Source organism: Nanorana parkeri, unplaced genomic scaffold (genome assembly GCF_000935625.1).
Source record: "Nanorana parkeri isolate BGI_ZX_2015 unplaced genomic scaffold, ASM93562v1 scaffold1010, whole genome shotgun sequence".
Lineage (NCBI taxonomy): Eukaryota > Metazoa > Chordata > Amphibia > Anura > Dicroglossidae > Nanorana > Nanorana parkeri.
The window spans coordinates 521,687-549,167 of record NW_017307278.1 but is presented as its reverse complement, the minus strand read 5'-3'; the positions used below and the strand labels follow the sequence as shown (position 1 = coordinate 549,167).

The 27,481-nt window shown below is 37.7% G+C and overlaps 1 protein-coding gene across 1 annotated transcript in view; it reads left to right on the top strand.

The window, feature by feature from the left end:
• Positions 1–21,348, top strand: part of LOC108795815 (cilia- and flagella-associated protein 47-like) — a 111,760-nt gene extending 90,412 nt beyond the window's left edge. Inside the window, exons 15-18 of the mRNA XM_018567121.1 lie at positions 10,619–10,714; positions 17,888–18,047; positions 19,519–19,613; positions 21,230–21,348. Of these exons, the coding sequence (XP_018422623.1) occupies positions 10,619–10,714; positions 17,888–18,047; positions 19,519–19,613; positions 21,230–21,348 (470 nt within the window). The remainder of the gene's footprint in view (positions 1–10,618; positions 10,715–17,887; positions 18,048–19,518; positions 19,614–21,229) is intronic.
• Positions 21,349–27,481: the final 6,133 nt, after the last annotated feature.

Below are 27,481 nucleotides of genomic sequence, written 5' to 3'. Positions count from 1 at the left end.
AAATCTAATTTTGTTGAATGAGGAATGGGGGTGGAGGGATGTCCAAGGAGGCCACACATTGCTCAAAATTTGAACAGAATTTAGCCAGCTTTAGGTTTGTAGAATTGTACATTTGCTTCCATATTCTAACCTGGGGCAGTTATGCTTAATTTAAATGTTCTGATAACTTTCACATAATTGTCCCTTAATCAAATTGAAATTGCCTAAATAATAACCCTGCTCTGATTTCTGTTGGGAGAAAAAGTGTTTGGGTATTTTTGGTTTATTACTATTGCTTCCAATGAGGTAAATTGACCTCAGAAGAAAGATATTCAGTAACCATAATATACCTCCATGTTTGACTGTTCTTTGATGTCTATAGCCAACTTAAAGCAGCATTCCAGGAAAAATATTATTAACTCTTGCAGTGGGGTTTTGGTCTAGGGAGGAAAATAACAAAGTTTTACTCAACCGATCCTCTGTGCCAGCTGTGGCAACGCTTCCTCCAGCCTCTCTCCTTCTACACTGCAGCATCAGAATGTCCCTCGGTGTCCTCATGTCCTATACATTGTGTATAGAATGTGATGATTTACGGGACCTTAGACCACTGCAGCAGAAGGGGAGAGATGCTCTAGGACCGGTCTATGAGCAAACCATTTCAAAGGATCAAGTGAGCATAACTCTTTTATTTTCCTCCCTAAACACAAACATGTGCTTAAACCTTGCAATGCGAGGGTAGCCCCACTGTAATAATCCATTTCCTTGGAGTTATTCTTTAAAGTGTAAATAAACCATAGCAATGGATGTTTCTTATCGGCTCCCTTTTGGTCTTTTTTTTCCCCATAAATTATTTTTATTGATTTTGCAATTATACAAATATAACAAACCATTGCAACAGTAAAACTAAGGCAAACTAAGACAAACCATTCCAATTGAAAACTTGTACTATACCACAATTGAAGCTCTGACCATCACAAGAGCTCATGAGAAAATACATACATTCGAAAGCTCAGCACCATAAAAAATATTTAAAAATAGACCAGTAACTGCAATTTAGCCATACCACCCCATCCAGATGGCAGCCGGACAGTTGGATACACAGGTAACAGTATATTCCAGTAATTTGTGGAATAGAAAGGATCACCATTGACCAACCAAAATTTGACCAGTGAAAGCATTCCAGGGTTCTACAGAGCCTCTGCAACCAGCGAAGGATTAACTAGGCGCTTGAAAATTCAAAAAGGGAACCTAAGGTGCCAGTATAAAGAGAAAGAAGGGGGAAGATAAAGGCCCACTTTATTTGAAGTATTACTCTGAGACTGTAAGGTCGGAGTCCATCCTTAGCGTCCATACTTTGTCAAACTTGGCCTCTTTGCCCCAGCTTGCATATGCAGCCTTATAAAGGTGTAATGAGGAATTTATCAGCAATTTCCCTTTGGTCTACTTAATATAACATTGAAAGCATTTTGTTACATTTCTTTAAAAGTGCAAAAAAAATTAGAGTTGTCCTGTGTCCTTTGCACTTTTCTGAGTTATCTCAAAGATTCCTCCTAGTTAGTTGGACTACAGAATGATTATCCTTTATGTTGTGGAGATCTGAGTGTATTAGAGTGTAGGGGAGATTAAAAGTGAAAAAACCAAAACAACCTATGTATTAAGAGCGCTACTACTGTTGGTATAAGGTTATTGAAAAAAACTCTCGAAGAGCACACTCTCATTGCCATCACCGTTACGTCTCGTATACCCGCCGACTGAGAGACGACCGCTGACAGCACGTGTCACACAGCATCCTTCCACAGAGCACGTCTGGCCGCTATGGCTCAGCCTGGCCAGCTGAGTCCTGCCGTGAGATAGCTGCTCGTTCTCCACGAACGAATCCTCTTAGCCGTCCATACCACTGTATTCCACTGTGCCTCACTTCTCCAAGGATTCCATCCTATCACCCCCAGAGAACATCCAAGGACTTCTCAAATGTGAGTTTTTTTCAATAACCATATACCAAGTGAGTTTTTGAGAGTTTTTTTCAATAACCTTATACCAACAGTAGTAGCGCTCTTAATACATAGGTTGTTTTGGTTTTGTCATCACAGGGTACCTCTCCCTGTTTGCAAAGAGCTTGCACACTGTACCCCTAGCCTAAGTGACCCCTTCCAGTTTCTTTGGACCCCCCCGGTAGTGCGCTTTTTCCTTTTCTTTGCTTTTTGGAGATTAAAAGTGGTTGAGTAGTGTAGCAAAAGAAACCAGGTATGGCTGACAACACAGTTGACAAAAATTATGTGTGTTGTCAGTCCACAACAAGGCTTAAGAACTATGTACATTTCTCAGCACACATTTTCTGTACTTGCAGGATATTTAAAAGAGAACTATGGGGTAGGTGTTTTTCCCCATAGTTCTCTTTATGGTCATGGGAGGATATGTACTAAACTTCTCCCATCTCACAAAGCTATTGCCCGCTATATACTGTAAGCGCCGCAGCCGGGACGGATCCCGACATTACTGTTGAGATCTACCCAGCTGCGTGAGTGACAGCTGTCTCTGCCTATCTAGAGGCAGAGCCAGCTGTGCCCGCCCCCTCCCCCACTCATTCCTCCACTCCACTCCATCGGAGAGGGGAGCGGGGAATCCCTGCGGGGAGTGGTGACTGACAGTCATTGCTCACTGCAGTGAGACGATCGGGAAGTGAGCGGATCGGTGCATGTTTCTGCTCACTTCCCAATCACAAGGGCCGACCTGTGACAGCTTCTTTGTCACAGGTCGGCTCTAACTATGAGGATGAGTGGAAATCACTGACCTCATAGATCTCCTGTAAAGCAATAAAACATAGGATAATATGCATGTTTTGCAGATATACACAGGTTTTTTTTTTGCTTTGACATACACCTAAATTCTTGATTCAGATGTATGGATCCCTAAACATTACTGAATATGAAGGGTTCTCATGCTAAATACATATTATAAACTGAAAATATATTTAATGATTATCCTATAGTGATTTACTTGCTCACATTTGCATTATACTTACTGTACATGTTTCTACTATGAATATCATTACCTCAAGCAGTAGTTTCCTAGAGGAAAGAGGAGCATGCTATCACTTTTATGGCTTCATGCAATTGCAGAAGTGAGTTTATGTAAGCGACTTCAATGGGCTCCTTCCTCAAATAGGTAATAGATCTGTCCAGATATTAAAGTGGATAATTTTTAAGGCATATGTCTGAGCAAAATGAAAAAAAAACATATTCAGTACATATCTGCAATACCTGCACAGTTCCCTATGTTTGCCGCTTTAAAAAGCTGCAGGTGAAAAAAAAATACTTTTGTCAAAAATCCATGGAACCCACAACTTCCTGTTTTTGGATAACGATGGCCTTTTGTGCACTGAAATCCCAAACAGTGTTGTCAGCTCTATCACAGATCTTTCCTGTTGGACTATGGAACTCTATATCCCATCCCTCACTGTCCCGCTCCACGTACATATAATAATTTCTTTCACAGCAAAACCATGTTTCTGCTTTGACTCCTAAGAGCCTGTTGTAGGTAAAGAGCTCTTGGAAGATGTAGTTATCCCAGGAGCCCTTTACCTACACACATAATCTCAGTGAATAGAGAACCTGGGGTCTGTCTCTGACAGGTTGGCTACTGAGGAAGGATTTGAGTTATGCTGGCTGCAGCCATATAAATTGATTGAGCTTCTGAGGCACATGGTGGGGAGGAGCAATGGGGTCCACCTAAGAATGCTGCTACTGTTCCCAGCACTATGGCACACACAAAGGTGAGGCTGGAGTTAAGCTTTAACACTATATTAGGGAATTCCATTGCTGAATTTTAAAAGATTCAAATTCTACGCTGTTGGCCTGATCCTTGCTTGACCATCTAAGGAATTTCTGAGCTAGAACAAATATCCATGACGGATGTTCAGCCTTTTCAGACTTTATTAACTGAATGCTTGCTCCCGGTCCGTGATTAAGCAGTGAAGTTAGGATCAGGATGACAGCATTAGAGCCTTCATCTTTGTAACACAAGTCAACAATGGCATCTACTATATTTTCAGCCTCCCCCACTATGTCTCCCACCCACACACTTTATTATTTATGTATTTGATCACCTGTATTATTCAGCCTTGTTTTGAAGCACATACATTGCAGCACCATGTGTTATAAAATATAATACTGTATAGAAATAACTAAACATAATACTCATGCTGAGGACATATCAGTTTAAATACACCCCAGAGACTCATTAACTGTTATCTGCATAGTTTGTCCCTGACTTATTCTTCCTTATTCAACCTCCACCCTTACAGCAGCATTAAATAATGTAAACCTATAGAAATAATTTCCAATGATATAAAAAAATAATCATAAACAAGGTTACTATCAAAAAACATTAAATAATGTTCATAATATTTGCCCAACCATCTGTTTACAGTATGGAGAAGCATATGTAAACTGAAAAAAACATTATGCAGTTTCGGCAAAAAGTGAATAAAATAGAGTAAAGAATCTCTTTGCTAGCCAGATTACAAGTGTAATCAATAGCAACTGTAAACTGCCCATTTCTCAGATCAACATCAGAAACAATGCACCTTTGCCTTTTCCTTATATGCTTGATCAATCTTGTGATCACAGTGTACCCCTATTATAATATAACTAACATCATGGAATAGCAAAGGCAAAAAAAATGCATTATTTTCTCATCTTACTAATTACTTTGCTAAGCCATGAAATTGTGACCTGAGAAATATCTTTTTGTCCTTGTGACCAAGCTTTAGAAAGACATACTGCTAATTGATGAATATAGTTTATACAATGATTGAACTGTGCTTAGTAATTGTTTGATACCTTTCACACAGATTTTTGAAAGGTAATTGGTAGAGAAAAGCAAGCAAAGGATTAGGCATTGTTCCTCCTAGAACATTTCCAATATAGGATCGATTTCGTGTTTACTTTTCTTTTGTATTTATCTACCTGAAATTCTGTGTGTGCTTCCAAGCTAGCAATCGAAAATGATTATAGAGAACATTGATCATGTCCCTCTTCTTCGTCCATGCCTTTGTTTTATAGGGAAATAGGTAGAAAACACAACTGGGGGGGAGAGCTCTCTGTGGTTTACTGCATTATATTTTAACACCATTTTAAAATGGTAAATACATAGATCACCTTTTTGTTGACAGATCATCTGAAAGTTACACTCCCAGCATAGATTTTAAAATGTTACAGCCATGTCCCTAGTGCAACAAATGTGTTTATTGCCAATGTCATTTTTTCAGAAATTGTAAGTACCAGAAAAGCGTGCTATGTAAAGTTAAAGATTTAAGAACCAATATGTATGAGCATTTTAGTGGGTTGATATCAAATCTTGTGGGCTGCTTAGAGCAAATCAATTCTCTATTAAAACAGAAAAATTCACTGTGCCCTAAGTACATTCTGCATTTGTACTCAGTCATTTTATGAGCTGGTTGTAGGGCTAAGGCATACACTTTACTGTTCAGTTGAGCTAAGTTGTGCCTGTTTTTTTTTTTAGTGCCAGTCCAACACTGTATAATTAATTCCTTTAGGGTATCCAAAAGTGTTATTACTTTGTAACAATATTGATCATTTATAATCTGTGTGTTTACAAATTAATGATTTTGTATCATTTTGAGTCAAAAGCTTTGATAATGTATGCCACCTGTAGTGTTTTAAACATAACAATGTTTTATATTGTAAAACAGTCTGAGAGGTAAACAATGTCCTGAGGCTTCTCTGCAATTGTGGGGGTATCTCATATGTTATTTACATTGTGGCATGTTGCTCAATGTTATGGGCTCCTTGAGTGTTAAAGGAAAATAGGTGTATACATCACCGTAGTTACATAAAGAACTAGCCTTCCATTCACAAAATGATTGAAATCAAAAAATAGTATTTAAAAGAATATCAGTAATACCCACCAGTCCAGCAGGCAGAGACTCCAATCTTTGCCAAAATTTGACACTTCCACACACTTAAAGTGTTGGATACCAGCAGTGGTCATAAATCTGCAAAAGAGTGAGCCTTGAAATCACCACCTACAGGACTGGTGTGGATCACTGATATTACTGGTAAGAATTTTGTATATTTTCATAGTTAGATAGTAACATAGTATTTGAGGTTGAAAAAGACACAGGTCCATCATGTTCAACGTGTGTGTGTGTTGTGCGTGCGTGTATCCTGTGTGGTCTAGTATTTAAGTGTAGGGAATAAGCACAAAGAGGGGCGCCTTTCCTGGTGCAGTATTTAAGTATGCTCGTACCCCTGTATGTTACGGTCTCTTAGGATGGTATCTAATTGATTTTTTAACAAATCAATATTCTTTGCAGATACCACTGCTTGTGGCAGAGAGTTCCGAAATATAACCGCTCTAACTGAAAAGAATCCCCTACGCCCCTTTGTGGATAAATCTTTTCTCCACCAATTTTAGGTGGCCTTTAGTCTTTGTTATGGAGTTTACAGTAAAAAGTTTAGTGCCGATGTTGCCATCACCACTAAACATTTTGTACAACAAAATCATGTCCCCTCTTAATCCCCTCCATTCCAGCATGAGCAGGTTTACATTTAGCAACCTTGTCTCATAGCTTTGATCCCCCAGCCCCTTAATTAGTTTAGTTGCCCTTCTCTGGACTCTCTCCAGCTCAAGGGCATCTTTTCTGTAGACTGGTGACCAAAACTGAACCGCATATTCAAGATGAGGCCGAACCAGTGATCTATAAAGTGACAAAATTATTGCTTTGTCTCTACAATACATTCCCTTTTTAATACAAGACAGTACTCTGCTTGCTTTGTTTGCCACCGCCTGGCATTGCATGCCGTTATTCAATCTGCGGTCAATTATGACCCCCAAATCTTTTGCCATTTCTGAGTTCCCTAGTGGAGTTCCCATTAATGTGTAATCCGCTTGCCTGTTTTTAACCCCAAAGTGCATTACTTTACATTTTTCAACATTAAACCTCATCTGCCGTATAGATGCCCACTCCCCTATTTTATCCAGGTCCTCCTGTAATATTATAATGTCTAATCCTGTGTCTATTACCCTCCTAATTTTGCAAAATCTAAGTACATCATATCCACTGGTTTTCCTCTATCCAGATCCCTACTCACCTCTTCGTAGAATGCTAGTAGGTCGGTCTGACAAGAACGGTCCTTCATAAATCCATGCTGATTATTACTTATAATACCATTGTCACAAACAAAATAGTCCTTTATCATTCCCTCAAACAGTTTGCATACAATTGATGTTAGACTGACTGGTCTGTAGTTACCCGGTAGGCATCTTGAACCTTTTTTGAATATTGGTACTACCGTAGCTTTACGACAGTCACTTAGTACCCTTCCAGTCATTTATGAGTCATTGAAAATGAGGAATAATAGTCTCGCTATAACCTGGCCGAGCTCTTATGGTACCCTGGGGTGCAGGTTATCTGGTCCTAACAATGTATTTTCATTAAGTTTTTTCAGTCTTTGTTGAACCCCGGTTACTGTCAACCAGTGCGGTGTCTTACGCACTGAGCTACTAACATTCTTATCTCCATTAAACCGTCTTTTTCCTGTGTATATCGAGGAGAAAAATGAATTTAATACCTCAGCCTTCTCTCTGTCGTTTGAGATTACTCTCCTGTTCTTATTTTTAATTGGGCCTACCTGCTCTTTTCTTACCTTTTTACTGTTTATATATTGGAAGAATCTTTTGGGGTTCTTTTTACTGACTGTGGCGATATGCTTCTCGTAATCTTTTTTAGCTGCCTGGATTTCATGTTTACATCTCTTATTACATTCCTTGTAGCTCTGGAATGCCAATGCTGTCCCTTCCATCTTATAATTCTTAAATGCCAGCTTTTTGTCTTTGATGTGTTGTTTTACCATTTTATTTAGCCTTGCAGGCTTAGTTCTTGATCTTTTATTTTTGTTACCCGAGGGTATGCACTTGGTAATGTATTCCTAAAACAATCCCCCTTCTTGTTAGTGTTCCGTGTTAGAAATAATTTGTCCCATTTGTTGTCATACACCAGATTACGCAGCTTATCGAAGTTTGCCTTTCTGAAATTTAGCTTTCTAGTCAGACAAACACACTTCGCTTTTCTGTACCCATATTTAAAAAAATTACCCTGTGATCACTATTACCAAATGTATCTCTAATTGCTATGTCCTCAACTAGGTCCGCATTATTAGAGATTAATACATCTAGTATAGCATTCCTCCTGGTTAGTGCATCAACCATCTGATCCATGAAATTGCCCCACAACAGGTTTAGGAAATGGTTAGCCTTTATAGAATGTGTGGTTCCATTTGACCAATCAATGTCTGGATAATCACCCATTATAACAACATTTCCCTGCTTCCCAGCCAATTCTGTTTGAGAATGTAGGTGAGCCTCCTCCTCTTCCCCTATATTCAGGGGTTTATAACACACACACCCAAAATAAGTTTACCACTAGATTCAATCTTATCTAGTTCTAGCCACAATGACTCCACACCATCACTACTATCTGCCGTGATGTCATCTCGTCTATGTACAGTTAGGTTGTTTTTCACATGCATGTATACCCCTCTCCCCCTTTTACCAACATAAGTTCAAGCTCCTCTAATTTGTTCGCTAGACTTCTAGCATTCATGTATATACATTTGAGTTTACTGCTAGTGATACGAGATTTGTTATTGCTCATACCTGGTTCACAACTATTTACTTTATCTGACCTCATTATTTAAATATATATATTAATTTAATTCAGGACCAGATATAACTAAAAATAACCTCAGTAAATCCCCAGCAAATTAATACTACCAATCATTAGTAACACAGTTATTACCAAAGTGATTCCCCAGAAGATTAATACCCCCAATGCACAGCAGTTATTAGTAACACAGTTATTACCACAGTGATTCCCCAGAAGATTAATACCCCCAATGCACAGCAGTTATTAGTAACACAGTTATTACCACAGTGATTCCCCAGAAGATTAATACCCCCAATGCACAGCAGTTATTAGTAACACAGTTATTACCACAGTGATTCCCCAGAAGATTAATACCCCCAATGCACAGCAGTTATTACCACAGTAATTTCACACATGATTAATACCCCCAATGCACAGCAGTTATTCTTTTACAGGTTGCTTCTACTTCAATTTCTGTTTGTTTAGCAACAGTTTACTTTACAGATTTACAGTAACTTGAAAGTGTAACTGCACTTTTAGTGACTTTCACCAAAAATTCACTGGTGGAGAATTATTATTATTTGAAAAACATGTACGAGAAAGATTCACCTGCAGTGATTATTTGGTGAATGCCCTACTATTTGCTTTATAAATATTTCCCTTATTGTTTAACCCCCCTGATCCCAGCCCCCCTGCCAGTCTTAGGCTATGGCCTCATTCACACAGCTACATGCTGGCCCGTACAGATCCGTGCTGCGTGCATGGCCGTATCGAGCAGTTCCCGGGAAGGACAGGTGCTGTGTGTGATTTGTATGCAGCAGCCTGTTCTTCTCTGGGAGTATGCGGCCGTACGCCGCCCTATACTCCCCCATAAGCTTGGGCCTACCTGTATATACTGTAAATGTATATGTGTATAAATATGCATATGTATAAAAAGGTGCATATGTATATCAAGTTATGTATACTCACATTTTGTAGCCCAAAATGTTGTGTATATTTGCTCTGAGGTAAATAATGAATGATTATCTTGTGAAAGTTGCAGGGTTAAACAAAAATAAAAATGATTCTGAAAACAACAAATTCACCAAATTCGCCATCATCTTTTACTTTCTTAGCCTTCACTCCTCCCACATTTTGCAGGCAGGTATGCAACTCCTTATCTTTCCTCCCACTTGACAATGCTTGTATTTGCTAATTGTCAACTTATGCACCCATCGCTGTCACATATAAGCAGCTGAATGGATGGGTGGAGGAGTGAACAGAAGCTACACATAAGCTTCTGGTAGGGTTGCCAATAAAGTGACCCTTTTGCTTTGCTCTTCATGGGAAAAGCACAGAATCACTTTAACTGGGATAGAAATGTTTGAACTTTTGTGTGAAAAGCAGGATTTAACCTACAAAGGTAATATCACTTTGTTGGGCTACACATCCTGGTCATTTCTTGAATGATATTTTATCCTTTACCCATGTATATATTTAAAAATAAAGGAATGATGATGTTATTGGACATAACTATGTGAAACGTTGTCTGTATAGAGAAGTGCAAAAAAATGTCATTTGTGATTGATTAAATCATATCTGAATAACTAAAATTACACTTCAAATTCCAGAATGTAAGTAATTTGAAAAATTGTATTCTTTTATGGTCCAATTTTCATGTATTTAATCTTTTCATGCTAGTTGATTATTTTTGTAATTTGTAATATGGATAGTTAGTATGATTTCCAGGTTAAAACCTCAAATTATTACAGGCATGACAAGCACCATGATTAAAAATGCAAAGAGAAAAGAAACGGAAGGGAGATGCTGTCACCTCTTATTTGAGAGTGTACTTTGAAGAACATTCATCCGTGAAGTACTTTCATTAGAAAAGGCCTTTGATCACATTTCAACCATCAGTGAATTTATTTCCTTGAATTTGACATTGAAGTATAAGAAAATATTCCATCTTTTTTGTTACTTATTTTTTAGATCAAGAACAGACCATGCATCGGCTTAGTGCATCTGTTCTGCGCCATTCCATCAATAAAGAGCCAACATTCTGTCTGCCTCTGAAGCAGACGCAAGGTATTTATTTTAGGCTTTTTGTCATATTATTGTTGGGAAAATAGCACAATAACTGGATCACCCCATTTTATTTGTAGGCGTTGTGCTTTACATTGCTGCTTCCTTTAGATAATTGATTTGTGTTTGTGTTTGCATTATCCTAAGTTTTCGAAATAGATTTCTAGTCCCCATTTCCTACAAATATTATAACATACTCTACAGTGAATTATTTAGATAGATTTCCAAACAAATGCTCAGTTTTCTGACAACATTATTACATCAAATAAAATGATTAGATTTTTTAGTTTTTAGCTGATAATATACAATGTATGAATTAAGCCATTTTCATGTGTATTAATTATAAGTATTGTTAGTGATGTATTATTTGTAAACTGAATGGAATACATTTTCAAGGGTCCACAGTGGGTCTAAAAGTAAAACTTTATTTTTTTAGTTTTGGATAGAGTGTGGAAATGTTAGGCCCTTTGTCATGTTTTTATTTTTGTCTGTTTAACCCCCCCCCCCCCCCTCATTTTTACTGGTGACTAATGGTCACTGAGAAATAAAGTGAGGGGAAATCCACAATTTTAGAGTTATGCTCAGAACAAGTGGTAAGGGAAAATATTCCAGTGCAGACAGTTGTTCCAGGGACAAAAGTCTAAGGCAAGTTAAGTCCCTGCTCCCTCCACTGCTGACAGTAACAGAAGCCTAACACTCCACTGCCCTCAGTACCCTTCTCCACAACCCAGAAGCTTGAGCAACTGCACAAATCTTCCTGGACCCAGTGGCTGTGACAAGAGGCCATAGGGAACTGTTTAGGAATGGTGGGCAATGAAAAGGCAGAGAATGCAAGGTGAAAAACGCCTGGCATTTAGTACCACTTTAAGTTAACCACTTTTCTTGCCGTGAATATAAAAAAAATATTTCCAGGCACTAAGGTTAGGAAGTTTAGATCACATGCAGGGTTATTCACAAAAGGGTGAAGAGTTTGGAGAAGACATGAGAAGTGAACAATCTAGGACAACATCACTGAACTGGAAAGTGAGCTGAATTGGAGAATGTTTCCAGTTCAGCTATGTTGTCCTATATTGTTCACTTCTCCTGCCTTCTCCAAACTCTTCACCCTTTTGTGAACAGCCCTGATGTGTACCTGTAGACTGCACACAGTCTATTGTTTTCAGTCGCAGACATATGAGGACTAAAAAATTATTATCTTGCTACATACTTGCTACATAATCTTCTGTAGGTGATAATGAACTACATATAGAAACAAACTTTTTAAAACACTGCAACACAATGGTAAGATTTGTATTATTAAAGCATATGAAAACCCTAAATAAATGTAAATAGTGTGTAATATAAACAATTGCCCAAAATACTTGTTTTTCAATGTATCCATTGTTGCTGATCTCCTGCAGCCTCTGTGTAGCCACTTATTGTCTACATGCATGCACTCCAGAGTTCACTGCATGCCATTTCTCATTGTGGGTTTCCTAATGGTGACAGCAGCAGGCTATACCTACATAATTTGTGTTGAAATGGCCAATATTAGTCTCAATTTGAAGCCTGTGTAATAGGGTGATGACACAGGAGCACAATTGGATGACAGGGACAGAACATTGATACCCTATACCAGGAAATGCCTGAACAAATACTTTTTATGACAGGATCACCAGATATTATTTTATTGAAAGCTGCAAATTTTACATTATTGAAAATAAAAGCTCCTGGTTTTAAATGATTGAACATTACTTTAAAAATGACATTACCATCTTAGTGATTGCGTTTATACATGCTAAGGTAATAATCTGGTAGCTTTCTCATGTATACTAAAAATCAAAATATTAAACAACTTTATTTCCCCTTTAAAGTGAACCTGTCACTATAGTGTCAAAACCTAATTACGCTCACCCTGTAAAAGAAGATGCTGTATACTTACTTTTCTGGCAGCGTGTATTTTCAAACTCCACCACATTGCTGGTCCCCAGCCTGTGCAGGTATCTGGTACTTCTGGCTGGGTCAAAGTCAAATACCTTTTACCCTGCTAAATGCTGTGGTACCTCCCACAAGCTCATATATCCTGCAATTACATAAGAGTTAGAGAGATTGACCACAGTGTACGGCAGGGGAGCAGGTATTCAATACACCCATGAGTGCCGGATACCTGCAGTGGCTAGGGATCACCAATGGGTTTGAAAAAACAAGCCAGTGCAAAAGGAAGTATTCAGCATCTTCTTTTACCGCTTGACCCCAGTTGAAGAAAGACTACAGGAAATGTAAAAGGTAACCCTTGCAATGGGGCTACCCCTGCACTGCAAGGGATAACTGCTCATTTTGGTTTAGGGGCTAAAATAAAGAAAATATACTAATCTGAACCTCAGTCCGGAGGTGTGCACTCTCTCCCTCTCTGCTCTAATGGTAGAATGTCCCTCGGCGTCCTCATATCTAATGCAGCTGCCATAGACATGATGACATCATGGTTCTTTAGAAGGCCAGATCCTTTGAGAGAAGAGGCTGTGAAGAGCAGCCAATCGGGACTAAGGATGAGTATATTTTCTTTATTTTGGCACCAAGACCAAAATGAGCACTTAACCCTTACTGTACAGGTGGTAGCCTCACTGCAATTTTCTGGAGCTCTTCTTCAAATGTAAGCCCTTTAGTGACAGAGTCACTTTAAAAGATCACTGCAAACAAATGTCAGCATCTTTGTATAATATTGTAAACCTTGTTTTAGAATTTAGAAAACCATAAACCTCAGAGTCATGTATCAAAATGTTTGTGGTGCACATAGTAAATAACCATTGAGCAGCATGCATTTTGAAGTTGGAAAATAAAAGAAAAATGATGACTGCTGGCTAATGATAGATAGATGGGCTTCCTGACAGTTCTAATATAGGCCATATCACAATGCAGGACTATATCATGAATCTATGGCTCTTGCTTTTATTCTGAGCCTTATTTTGCTGACTCTGGCTAATGTGCATAAAAAGGAAAACCTCATTTAATGATACATTTTGTGTTCTTTACAGATAATTTTTAGAGCTGATTCATAAGCACAATGTAGGCAAAGTAGCTTATAATTGAAGTGTAAATTATGTTGGTATGCTATGTCAATGACAAATAAATTAACTGTGATAATCCTAAATAACAAAAGGAAAGGTTAAATCATAACATAGCTAACATATTTAAATATTTACTCTTTTTTATGTATCAATAATATATTTGTTAAACATTTGTTTAGTTGGCTTTGTTGCTTACACTTTGAGCAGCATGATATATCCCCTTTGTAAGCTATCACACCATTTCTTTGGCCATCTACAATGTACTATGTGTGCTCATTTGGGCATGTTTTTCTAAGGTTAATAAAGACAAGTCGTTGCTTATTACCAATTACACCTTTACCTTGGCTGCTTAGAATGCATAAGCCGCTTAATAGCTATTATAGGTCAACGTTAAACATTTACCACCAACATCTACGTTGTACAAAGTTAAGAAATTGTAGACCCATTTGGGAAAGATTTTAAAGCCCAACTTCAGTCAATGTTTTTGTTTTAAAGCTGTGGGTAGTGGGGAAGGAATGGGAAATCTGTAATTTTTTTCTGTATGTTTCTCTAAATGTATCTTAATTTCTGTCAAATTCTGGTACACAGGGTGTACACCACATCTGGAACATGCCTTTAGACACAATCAATACCATATTGACACAGCCAAAAAAATATCCACAGATACAATCACTATGATACTGACAGTACCAGAAACAAGATCACAGACACAATCAGTAGCATACTGACACAGCCAGAAACATGTCAGCAAGCACAATCAGTACAGGAAAGCACAGGCTAAAGTGACACTAAACTCAGGAGTTAAAGCTTAAAAATTCATTCAAGTAGCTTCACTATTAACAAAAATTTATATTATTTGTGTATCACTCGGCTGTAGATCCTCAAATAATTTCTGAATGGGTGCTGACACTGTCCTTCCTTCTGAAAGGTGTCTACTTTTGTTCCCCATGGTCCCTGTGTGTGTTGTAAAGTAGCCACCACTCCAAGCTCACGCCTGTGATGGACTACAATCGCAATACAAATTAGTAAACTAAACATGAGATGAGTGAGATTACCAAGTTTTTTTACAATTATATTTGTGTGTAAATGTAATTGGGAATGAAAGTTTCTGTGCCAAAAAATATCATGCCCTACATAAACACATACGGCTAACTAGATTCATATATTCTAGTTATGACATTACTCCCCAGAAGTCAAAGCCATCTTTTATGAGCCTTTGTGTTATTATAGTTATAAAAGCTATGCAAATTAGCATTATACCATGTTTGCTGTACGCAAAATATAATTTCTTGTTAGACACAAGCATTTAGATGGGTTTTTTCACTTTTTTTCTAAACAAAACTGACAATTTTTTTAATGATTTTAGTACATGAATATTTTTTTTCCAGATAATCTATTGGTATTCCATCTGGAATACACAGAACTGGGCTAATTCACAACAGAGATATCATGAATTATTTATCTCAAAGTGTATATTTTATTATAATAAAGACATCACACTATAGGAAAGTAAATTAGTATAATGAAGCAAAAATATTATCATCTGTGAAACCTGATCAAACATAGTATTAACACATCTGAAATCCATTTGCACCTAAAACAAAAGCAATTTCATTTTCCCATTGTCAGAAATATTCAGCTTTATATTTGCTCACATGAACAAGATTAATGAGATGGAGAGCAATGCAGATATGTGCTTATACATTTTACAAACAGTGTTGATAGTTTGAATTGCCATACTTACTCTTAGGCAGTACAAAATTGTTAAAACGAGTTTTAAAACAAGGCAGGAGAACATAGGACGTTGTGAATTATACAATTAACATACATTAGTGTAAAGTGTAACTTTATTTTCGTAATAGAAAAAAATCATATTGACAATATTAAAATCTATGCAGTAAATAAGAATGCAGGACATATCAGGGTTATTCACAAAAGGGTGAAGAGTTTGGAGACAGCAGGAGAAGTGAACAATCTAGGCCAAAATAGCTCATTTAGAAAAATTCTCCAATTCAGCTCGCTTTCCAGTTCAGCTACAGTTGTGTGAAAAAGTGTTGGCCCCCTTCCTGGATTTTCATTGTTTTGCACATTTGTCACACTTTAATGTTTCAGATCATCAAACAAATTTAAATATTAGTCAAAGATAACACAAGTAAACACAACATGCAGTTTTTAAAGGAAGGTTTTCATTATTAAGGGAAAACGAAATCCAAACCCACATGGCCCTGTGTGAAAGGTGTGTCCCCCCCCCCCTTTAAAACATAACTTAACTCTGGTTTATCACACCTGAGTTCAATTTCTCTAGCCACACCCAGGCCTGATTACTGCCATACCTGTTCGCAATCAAGAAATCACTTAAAAAAGACTTGAATGACAAAGTGAAGTAGACCAAAAGATCCTCAAAAGCTACACATCATGTTGACATCCAGGAACAAATGAGAAAGAAAGTAATTGAGATCTCTCAGTCTGGAAAAGATTATAAAGCCATTTCTAAAGCTTTGGGACTCCAGCGAACCACAGTGAAAGCCATTATCCACAAATGGCGAAAACATAGAACAGTGGTGAACCTTCCCAGGAGTGGGCGGCCAACCAAAATTACCCCAAGAGCGCAGCGACGACTCATCCAAGAGGTCACAAAAGACCCCACAACAACATCCAAAGAACTGCAGGCCTCACGTGCCTCAGACAAAAAGTTTTCTTTAGCTCTTGGCGCTAATGGCTGCCAGCTGAACAATCCACTTGCTGTTGCACACTCAAAGTTTTCAACAGTTTATCACAGTTTTTTACACAGACTTGAGGGGCTGCTCATCCAAGGCTCTGGGGCTTCCACCACGAACATAGAAAACAAAAGGGAACAGAGCGCCACCTCCGTGTGTAAAATCATTTATTACAATAAATAAAACAAGGGATAAAAGTACTCACAAACAAACATTTTCATCAGGCTTTAACAACAAACATAGAGAGGCCATACTGTCTGTTAACCCAACATGATATCCCCCCGACTATGTAACACGGTAGTCTCCGGTCACATCACCGTCCACCGACCGCAGTCAGCCAAGATTGACGCGTTTCAGGGGCAAGCCCCCTTAATCAGAATCATGATGATACACAAGTAAACACAACAAGCAGTTTTTAAAGGAAGGTTTTTATTATTAAGGGAAAACAAAATCCAAACCCACATGGCCCTGTGTGAAAGGTGTGCCCCCCCCGTTAAAACATAACTTAACTCTGGTTTATCACACCTGAGTTCAATTTCTCTAGCCACACCCGGGCCTGATTACTGCCACACCTGTTCGCAATCAAGAAATCAGGTTTAGGGGGCAAACACTTTTTCACACAGGGCCATGTGGGTTTGGATTTATTTTTCTCTTAATAATAAAAACCTTCCTTTAAAAACTGCATGTTGTGTTTACTTGTGTTATCTTTGACTAATATTTAAATTTGTTTGATGATCTGAAACATTAAAGTGTGCCAAAAAAAATCAGGAAGGGGGCCAACACGTTTTCACACAACTGTATGCTGTCCTCGATTGTTTACTTCTCCTGCCTTCTCCAAACGTTTCCCCCGTTTGTGAATAACCCTGTATATCTTTTTATCTTTTTTATGAGAGCAGAGCTTATATGTTTATTTTTTTCTTTTACTGATCACATACAATATTTTTTTTTGAGGTCTTATATTGTCATGAAAACAGCTTTTGCGCTGCATTGATGAGCTAGGGTATATGACTGAATTAGAGCAGTAATGAAGATGGTTACCTCATTATTAGTGCTGTTTTGATCATCTTGGTCACCTTCAAAATAATTAATCTGCAATATCAGTACAGTACTTATTCATATGTTGCTAAAGTATGGACTTTGAATGCTGTATGTACTATTTGAGTACAACCAGACTTGGAATCAGATCATACCTAAATATTTACAATTTTACTTGCTTTAAAGATCAGTGATATTTGCCTTTATTGAACTGACCTGCAATAAAATGAGGGTAATGCATCAATTAACACTTTGGAATACAACCCCCAGTATATGCTTCAGAAATTAAAGATATTAAATATTTTACTTTGTACATTTATAATTTCTTATAATGCTATTTCTCTGGTTTTGAATTTTCCATATTTATATGTGTTCCATAGGGATTCCTTTAGGTCCAAAGGAGAAGCTTGATATACCAGTACTATTTGCACCTGATACAATGAAACTTTATGAGGCTTTATTAGTTGTACACATGGTAAAAGCAAATGGAAACAACTGGGACCACAACAATTTTGAAGATTTAAGTACAGAACTAAAAAGGCAAGTAGCTTTCAACTGTTATATAAGTTCTCCCCTAACACAGGAAAGAGGAAGGATCAGTGAAACCCTTGTCTCAGGTAGAGGCTGGTTGGTAGAAAGGGGTCAAATATAATTTAAATTGTCTAAACCTTTCTTTTTTTTTATTTGAATAAAGTAGGGAATGGTTAAAGCAAGGTCAATCTTCTCTTAGTTGTCATAGTATTTTTCCTTAATTTCAATCCCAGTGACACTGGTCACCAGAACAAATAGAGTGGGTAACCCTCTCTATTGTGCGTCCAGGGATAGTGATTGCTTCCTAACTGCATGTAATTGTATCACATATGGAGCACATATTCAAATGCAGCGGCTGTCACCCGATCATTAAAGGGTTATTAAACCCTCAGCAGTTTTTGCATATATCTACTGCTAGTAAGCAGTAGATATATGCAAAAACATTTTTTTTAAAACCTTGCAGTTCAGATGTTCGGCCGGGAGACGAGGAGAGACACAAGGTAAGTATATGGAGCAGCGTGCACCCGCACAGACTACGTGGGACATCAGAGGAGAAGAGGACAGAGGAGTCAGCGCTGGAGCACCTGTTTTTACATTTTGGGCTTTTCCCGCCCGCGCGCAGGGGCATGGCTGAGCGGACAGCTTAAGATGCCCGCTCAGATCTAGAGAGCTACAGGAGGGCCATTTTTTAAACAACGGCTGGCCGGGAGGTGGTTAAGAATGTCCTACTTATAGAAAACTCCCTGATTAGAAAACAGTCTGAAAAATGACAAATAATAAAATGCTCAAATACATTAATAATTTGTTTCATACTAACATTCTGTAGATGGTCAAACACAAATGTTATCTGCATGGTGCAATTATTTTGTATTGCTGCTATTAATGTTTAGCAACATTTCTAGTGCTCTGATACATGTGGCAAGTTGTAGGAGTTGATAATTAACTATCTGTGAGTCATTAATTTAAATATCTATTGAAATTTTATAACTAGCACTGTCCACTGGTGTTTGTACTCTCTGATTAAGTGGATATTTAAAAAATGCATCAAGGTATTTCATTCAGCTCTGTTCTGTCTGTTCTTGGATTCACAATATGAGCCTGAGAAAGCACCCTATTTGGAGCGCTGATTCCTGGAGTGTAGGTAAGCCTCTTTCTGCACCTACAGACTGTTAAAAGATGTAATGCATCCCTTTGCACCCGAGCAATACAGTTTACTGTAGTGAGTTCAACAAAGGGTATGCTATCTATATTTATTAAGAGTTACAGCAATGTGAACTTTGTTATTTCTTTTTTTAAATGAACAATTAATTATTGTATGGTAATATAATTTACACATTCCAAAATATGCCCAAATGAAATATGAAAAATTTAAAATACATTTAGAGTAGACACTGTCATTTACAAGATTAAATCTGTAAGTGTGTTTTTTCCCCTAAATGTTTCAGATTAAATATTAAAATAGTCATCATTTTATTTGCAGCATATCAAAAACTGAAGATGGAGCTATTTCTGGTATCCGATGGATTTACCCAGTTCATGGAATTCCAGAAGCTCAGCCATCAAAATCAAGTCCAGGTATCTTTATCTATATATATATATTCCAAAGCATTTATGCATTTTTACATTTTAGTTAATAGCAAAAGAAGCAGAGAGGGCCAGATTCAGACAAAAATGCAAATTCAGATGAAATTTTGTAAATTCGGACATTCAGATACATCAAAATTAATCAAAATTAAACTAAATCGGACACGTCACTGTTTTCTGGCCAATCAGAAAACCCCATCCGAAACCAAAACGAAATTCTGAAAGATCCGAATAATGAAACAAAATGGTGTTTGGACCGGAAAGAACTGGTATGTGGTTTTGAATTTCCTTACCCTCAGTGTACTTGTTCTTCTAAATACTGTTGGAAATGATAGCAGTGGTTAGGTGTGGATCAAACATCACAATTTGAGATAAAACCATGGGCTGAATTGCAAGGACTAAATCTCCTGGGGGGCACATTATGTCTACTGTGGGCTGCAATATGTTTACCTACCTCATGAAAGAAAAAAATGAAGGCACTTTGTAACTTAACATTATAGTAAAAATTGCAACCTACACTTTTTACTCTCTGAGAAAGTGGCAAAAATGCTGAAGCATTTAACTGCAAAATTAAGGAAGTTCATTTAGAACCTAGGTGACAGCTGGGGTGCATTATTTTTTTTTTTTTTAATTTGTAAACCACTGGCACAGAGAAGTAGGAAGAGGGCAACATAAGGCCCAGAAAACACCAGTTTGATATGCCTGCTGTAGACTGAAGAGGAGGACACTAGAGGTATTAATACATTTTGCTGAACATCGAGAGCTAACAATACAGATCACAGTTCCAAGATTGAATTCTTGTTTTTATAGGTAGTAAGATATATGAGATAATCTAACTCTGTTCAAACATGATTTAATTTAATCTGTTGCAAAATTAAAGTGGGTTGCTCAAAATGGTAAATATCAAGCAGGAATTTGTTTCATCATGTGATGCACATAAACAATAAACTCCTGAATATGCAAATCTTGCATGTTTATTAATAAAATGCACATTATTAAAGACAGATCACAGTGATTGTTACTTTCTGTGAAAAGTTATCTCCTGCTGATTACCTGGTCTGTAATCACTTGTGAACAGCTTAATGATCTAAGAATGTGTAAAATTCGGCAAAGCTTTAATTAATTAGGTTTTTTTTTTAGCAATAACATGTCTTGATGAAAAAAAATCAAGAAGCAAAAATGTGTATTCCCTTGTATTTTAAGAAAAAAATCTTTTTTTGTTTTGGAAGAGTATGGAAATGTTAACCCCCTCCCCCATCAGGTTTTTAATGCTCCTGTAAACCCACAGGGGAAAATCACCCTCTCTATCTGCCATGGTTACAATTATCTCCAGTACAGAGATTGATGAGAAATCCCAACTTTTAGAGTTGTGAGAAGAAATCTTTTGATGGGGGCATCTGTTTCAGTGACAGCTATCTAAAAAGGGATTTCCCCTAACTTTGGAGAATTTTTCTCTTACTTCCCTTGCGTCATTGGGAAAGGAAGTGAAGGGGAATCACAGAGAGCAAAACCAAATCTTACCAGGGTCTTAACTATTCCTACCTCTATCCAAAATAAACGGTTTGGCTTTTTAGCTTTTAACTCATGCATTTATTGTGCTTGCATAGAGGAATTTGTTTACTTAGAAGAGAACTATAACCAAACCTTTTTGAATTTAGTTCTCTTGGATCACAGGAGTACATTTACAAGTCAGGATCTAGCAGGCATATTTCTTACTATATGCTGACAGTGCAGAGCAGCCAGGAAAAAAACCTAACAATATTGTCAGCATCCACCCCACTGCTTGATTGACAGTTGGCTCTGCCTCTCTATAGCCAGAGCCAGCTGTGCCCACTCCTCCCCTGCCTGTCCTTCCAGTGAGCAATGGAGGAACAGAGAAAGGGAAAGGTGGAATCCCTGTGGGAAGAGGTGAATGACAATCACTGCTCACTGCAGGAAGAAGCTGTGAGTTGAGCAATTAGCGTTTTGTGATCGCACAGTTTTCTTGCTATAGAGCTAGCGTGTGACAGCTGCAGTGTCACACAGCAGCTAAAACTATAGTATTTCAGTTTAACTGAAAAATATGTAGATCAGAGTTCAAGTTACAGATTGAATTTTAAAAGTTTAAAAAAGCAGTAATTTCCCTTCTACATTCAATGTTTTCTTTTAAAATCTATTATGTTCAACTTTCTAGCAAAGTTTTATTTAGTTGTGTGGAAAATGTTAACAATCCACCATTATTCTTAATTGTTTAGTGATGTATCTAACATTAGAATCTTGTCCCAGACATCCTTACAGTACAAGGACAATGATTAGCTAACATTATTTGCATGACCGTATGGACTTTGAAAAAGGCCATCTTAGAAATTATCTATATGCCATTTTATAATGTTTTATATGACTTATAATGCGGTTCCCATTGTCAAAATCGGTGGGCTTTTTTTACTATTAGGCCCCAGCCTGCGAACACTTTTGTGAGACTTTTGTGGAAGGTCTGACTTGCATTCAAATGAGGCTTATATATCGAACACTTGACAGTAACTGCTGCACCAAGTATTTCATGCTGAGTTTCTAGGTACTCACATGCCTGCAAGCCTGATTTCTTTCAAGGAAGGCTGCATGATTCCTAAAATCCAAAGGATTTTCTAATAATATCTACATTGATGATACAGCAATAATCAGTTCAGTGAAGAGTTTGTAAGCTGTGACAACCAGTGAGGGTTCCCATGTTACCTTGCCCCAAGCATTGCTGAAAGCACTTTGTTTTTTACTAACTTCTATTAAGCTTTAATGAGACCTGACATACCAGCTATAAAAACAGCTGCTAAAATATTTTCAGGAGCATTTTTAACAGAGATTTACACTCTTCACAATGCAGAGTCTAAGCAGGATTTCTCAGCAAGAGACTCTTAGCACAGAAAACATGTCTAAGCAAAACAGTGCTACTAAAAATGTTCTTAATCTTCCACCTTTCTCAAACTGTACCTTAAAGACCATGTCAGAGTAGCGATTATATCTCTCTGCTACTGCTTCCTTGCTGGTAAGCAAGATTTTGCAGTATTTCAGCCAGTGAGGGAGCAACAACACGGAAGCAGCTGTGCGTTTATGTTAGCAATCTTGTTGTTAATAAGTTGCCAGCAGCAATATGAATGCTAGCCTGACGTAGGCATGAAATGTAATATCAACCCTAACATCCAGTTCTTACTATGTACCTAGCATTTGAGCTAACCTTTAACTCTGTCCCTGTGAATTACTTTGGGCATATACTGGAACAAAAATATTCCCAACTGGTCATCTCAGTATGCCTAACGTCAGCTGCATTCAACCTTCTGCTATAAGCTCCTAGTCACTTCTGCAACCATAAGCTTATAACAGAAGGGTCCCCATGACTCTTCTGTGTAAATGAATAGCTGTCATCAGCTGCTGCTATCCATTTTAAATCATCCACACACACACCCCACCCCTCTACCGCTGCCACTTGATCATCCCCACTGGGCACTGGCAGTCTGTATCCTGCATGTCCTCCTGTGTCCCCTCCGATCCCCACTGCTCTCTCCCACATGTATCGGCAGAGACAGCAGAGATCAGAGAGGACACAGACCGGAGCATGCAGCTGGTGCCCTATGGGGAGGAGAGAGCTGTGGAGAGAAGAGAGATGCAGTGACAGATGAGAGGGGGGCTGAGCACTTCAGGATGCTGATCACAGGATCAGCAAATATGAGACATCCTTCTCAATACTGATCACTCCAGTGTTTATTCACAACTGAGGAGATAGTATACGTCACTTTTTGTTCATTCATGTCTGGGCACATAGTAAAAACTTACTGTCTCTACAGTTTACAAATGGATAGGAGGTGCTCTGCACATGTCACTTCCTGTCCATTCATACCTGGGGAGATAATAATCATACTATTTCCTCAGTTTGTGAATGAACAGGAAGCCTCTGTACTAAGTAATTCCTGTTCATTGAGTGCTGGGGCTGCAAAAAAGGAGATTAAGGACTCAATCCCTTTTTCTTTTTTGAAAAGGGAATAAACAGACCTCTGATATTTCTTTAACGCACCCTTTTGATAATGTAAAATAATAATGATGATGATGATAATAATAATAATCAAAATGTAAACAAAATGTAACAAATAGTTAAAAAGCAATACACACACGACATGCAACCGTGTGCACCATAATTTGGTGTATATTATGCACATGTGCTGCTGTGTGTTGTTAGAACACATCTCAGTGCTTGATTCCTTCTTTTTTTACATCTTAAAAAATAAGTTCAACTGCATGGCAGCACATGGCAAAGCATTGCAATGCATTGCTGTGCACTGTAGTATTCTGCATTGCAGTTAAATGTATGCCTGTGTTATTTTATTGCAACACACACCAATGCAGTGCACAAACAGCACTGCAGATCAAGTGTTACCACAACAAATGTGAGGCTAACCTCCAGGATTTTAGCATAAGTTATTTATTTACAGTTTTGGGCAGCTTTGTTTTTACCGTTTTGTAAAAAGGCGCAATTTAAAATGTACAATTTATTTATTAACTCAATACAGTTTTAGCTTTTAGATTTAGTAGGGATCTTGTAAATTATGTTTTTTTGTGTTCACTGATAATTATATTAGTGTATTTGTATAGAAAATATTGATTTGATAGACATTTGTGCAACTGTCTTGGGACCTACAAAATTAGTAGCAATTAGCATGTTTTATTCTACTGGTCCTGTGCTTTCATAAAATGTATGATTTGGAGTATTTTACTAGCTCTGAAAGCTGCAGTTGAAAATAAAAACGGTAAAAAATTTCAAAAATGCCAGTTGAAGTTCAAAGTGGAGTGCAGGGCCTGGGAGCAGAAGGGTTAAACGTTATACTATAAATATCACTCTAATATGTAAACTATCACTAAGAAAACCTAAATGCTTCTGACCCACTTCAGGTGATGTGGTATTCATCCCAATGGAGAGGGAATTTAAATCTGTTAATGCATGGAGATACAGATATGCATAGATCTTGTGATCTTGGGCTTTTATAACATAACTGAGAGAATCATGGCTAAGCAAAAGAGAAAAGGATGCGTAGATTAGGATTTTTAGTATCATTGTGGTTTTATTATTTATTTATTTTGTTTGTTATCACAGACCATAGTTACATAGTTAGTTTGAAAAAAAGACACGACTGCATTGAGTTCAGCCAATAGAGAAAACAATAAATAGAAAACCTCCATAAATAGAACCATATACTCACAGTTGATCCAAAGGAAGGCAAAAATTAATAACACTAAAAATAAGTGTTTTATCTTTCCAGTATGTGCTGTATGTTTATAACTTAAATGTAATTAAATCATATTATGGTCACTGCTACCCAGAATTTTCATACAAATATCTGTAATCAGCTTCACATTGTTTGAGATTAACGAATCCAGCAAAACATAATTTCTAGTTGTGCCTTTTATAGACTTTATCAGAACATTGTCTCATAAAATTGTAATCAGTTTATAAATGTCTGCCCTTTTACTGTTGCAGGAGTGCTGTAACACCAGTCAATTGCAGGGTCGTTAAAATTTGCCATTATTTCCACTGTTTCAGCACTTGAACCCTTTCTATATAAGTAAGGAGCAGTTTATCTACCTCCTCATTAATACTAGGGCCTGTAACAAATTCCAATAATTACATTTGCAGTATGCATAACCCACATATATCCTCATCCATAATGCCTCAGCACCAGCACACTCTCCATCAACAAGGTCCTCTTTCACGATCACGTATATCAGTTGTCACATAGAGGGAGATGTCACCGCTTTTTACCCTGTCTCTCCAAAAGTGAGCACAGTCAGGAATACTAACAGCCCAGTCATGTGAAAAACAAAGCCAAGATTGAGCATACCAATTAAATATAGGGCTCTCCTATATAGAATGTGAACTCTCATATTTTGCTTGGCAGACTTCTGGTATTGGTGAAAAAACACTTTAATCTATTGCTGCATTTTTGTAATAACCATATTTTTTTGTAGTATAACCAGTATTGTAATTGCCAATGTTTGTTTGTAACATGGGAATCTCCTTATCCACTGCCATAGCCCTTCCCTTATTTTCCCCTATTCTACCCGTCATTAGTGTCTAACCCCTGTCTGACCTATTTGCCCCATTATATTCTAAATCTCTTCCCCCCTTCCCCCCTCTGTCCTAGTTTAAAGCAGACCTTAACTTTAAAATTGACGTTTCTACCATTTTAGCTCTCCCCCAACCTAAAGGGTATGGTATAAATTTGCGGGGCTGCACACTTTTTTTGGCATTTGGCCCCCCTCAAATTCCTACCTGGTAGGAATTTGGGGGAACCCCACACTGTTGTTTTTCCAATTTTCATGTTTAACATAACCTCTGCTTGTAGTGCTTCACAGACACCTAGTGCACTAGTATGTAAACCACAGAGTGGTGTACAGGTCCAGGGCCATGATGCAGCATCTGGCATGATCAAATCCCCTAAAGCACATGTGTCAAACTTAAGGCCCAGGGGCCGAATCCAGCCCTCCAGGCCATTTCCTAGACTTCTACTTTCAGATCTAGGTATTAAGTTATTACTAAAACCAGTGAAAATCAGATGCAGAGGCAATTATGATAAAGATTAGATACATTTATATAGTCTTACAGATACCTTTGAGGGCAATCATAATGTTGATGCGGCACACGATTAAATTGAGTTTGACACCTCTGACCTAAAGAGTCTATTGGTAATAGGCCAATGGAGAAGATAAATGATTCCTTTAATGTAAAATGTTCACTGGGTTCATTGGCACTCTCCAGTACTCTGGTACTGTGCTTGTTTGCTGCAGAATGCTCTCCAGGTCTGTGCCTATGGTAAGTTTTGGGCTTTTCCCTGTATGAGCATGATGCATTATTATTTTCTATCTTGCTATGGTTCTTCATTGAAAGTGTTATCTCTTATCTTTTCATTAAGTGCACACAAATTTCTGTTGATCCTGCCAGAAATCACGTGAGCTGATAACTTCCTCTTCTATCTATCTGTGCTGACTGCAATCAGTTAGCATTGTTTCCAATTCTCTCTGTGGACTACAGAATCCCTCCCCCCATATAGTCATAGGACAACAAGGCTGCTCCTCCACAGAACCAGTACAGTGAGTAAGAGTTGTCACCCAGGAACAAAAAGTGTGTTACTGGCAGGATCATCAGGTGAAAGTAAAGGAAAGAAAGACTGAAAAAAGGATACAAGTGTAGTCACTACATCCAAGGACTAATAATCTTCAATATATATTTGGTTAAATTGGCTTCAATTTTTTTAGGTTAAGCTTGATAACAGCATATTTTGGTGTCATTGTGCATATAGATCTCATAGCAAATAGACTTAATATCTGGGGGCAAAACATGCTGTGAGAAATATAAATGTGGCATGTCCCAAGCAAGAGACATGTAGGCTCAGGTAGTTACTCTTATCACAAGTTACAGACTTTTGCACCATGTTCTAAACTAGGTACACTATTTACACAAAATAGAGACATTAAAATGTCATTTTAATGACATAATACTTTGACAGAGGATTGACCTTTAGTATTTTTTGTTTTACTGTCCTATTAGTCTCTATTCAGTTGTCAGTACCATTCTGCCCTTGTGTTCCAGTAAAATAAAATGTTCTTCATTCTGGAAGGCAAAACTTCATAATTTTGACATGAACTGAAAATATAACTGACAATATATTATTGTGGTTGCATTAGTTATAAACAATAAGCATTACAATACTGGAAATCTGAGGGCACAAAATAAAGAAGAATACAAAATTATGTGAGGTTTTTATTTCTGTGTGTGACCCCTTTTGGGGGGACATTCATTTGCAGACCCTATCATCCTTGTAAGAAATGGAAGCATGATG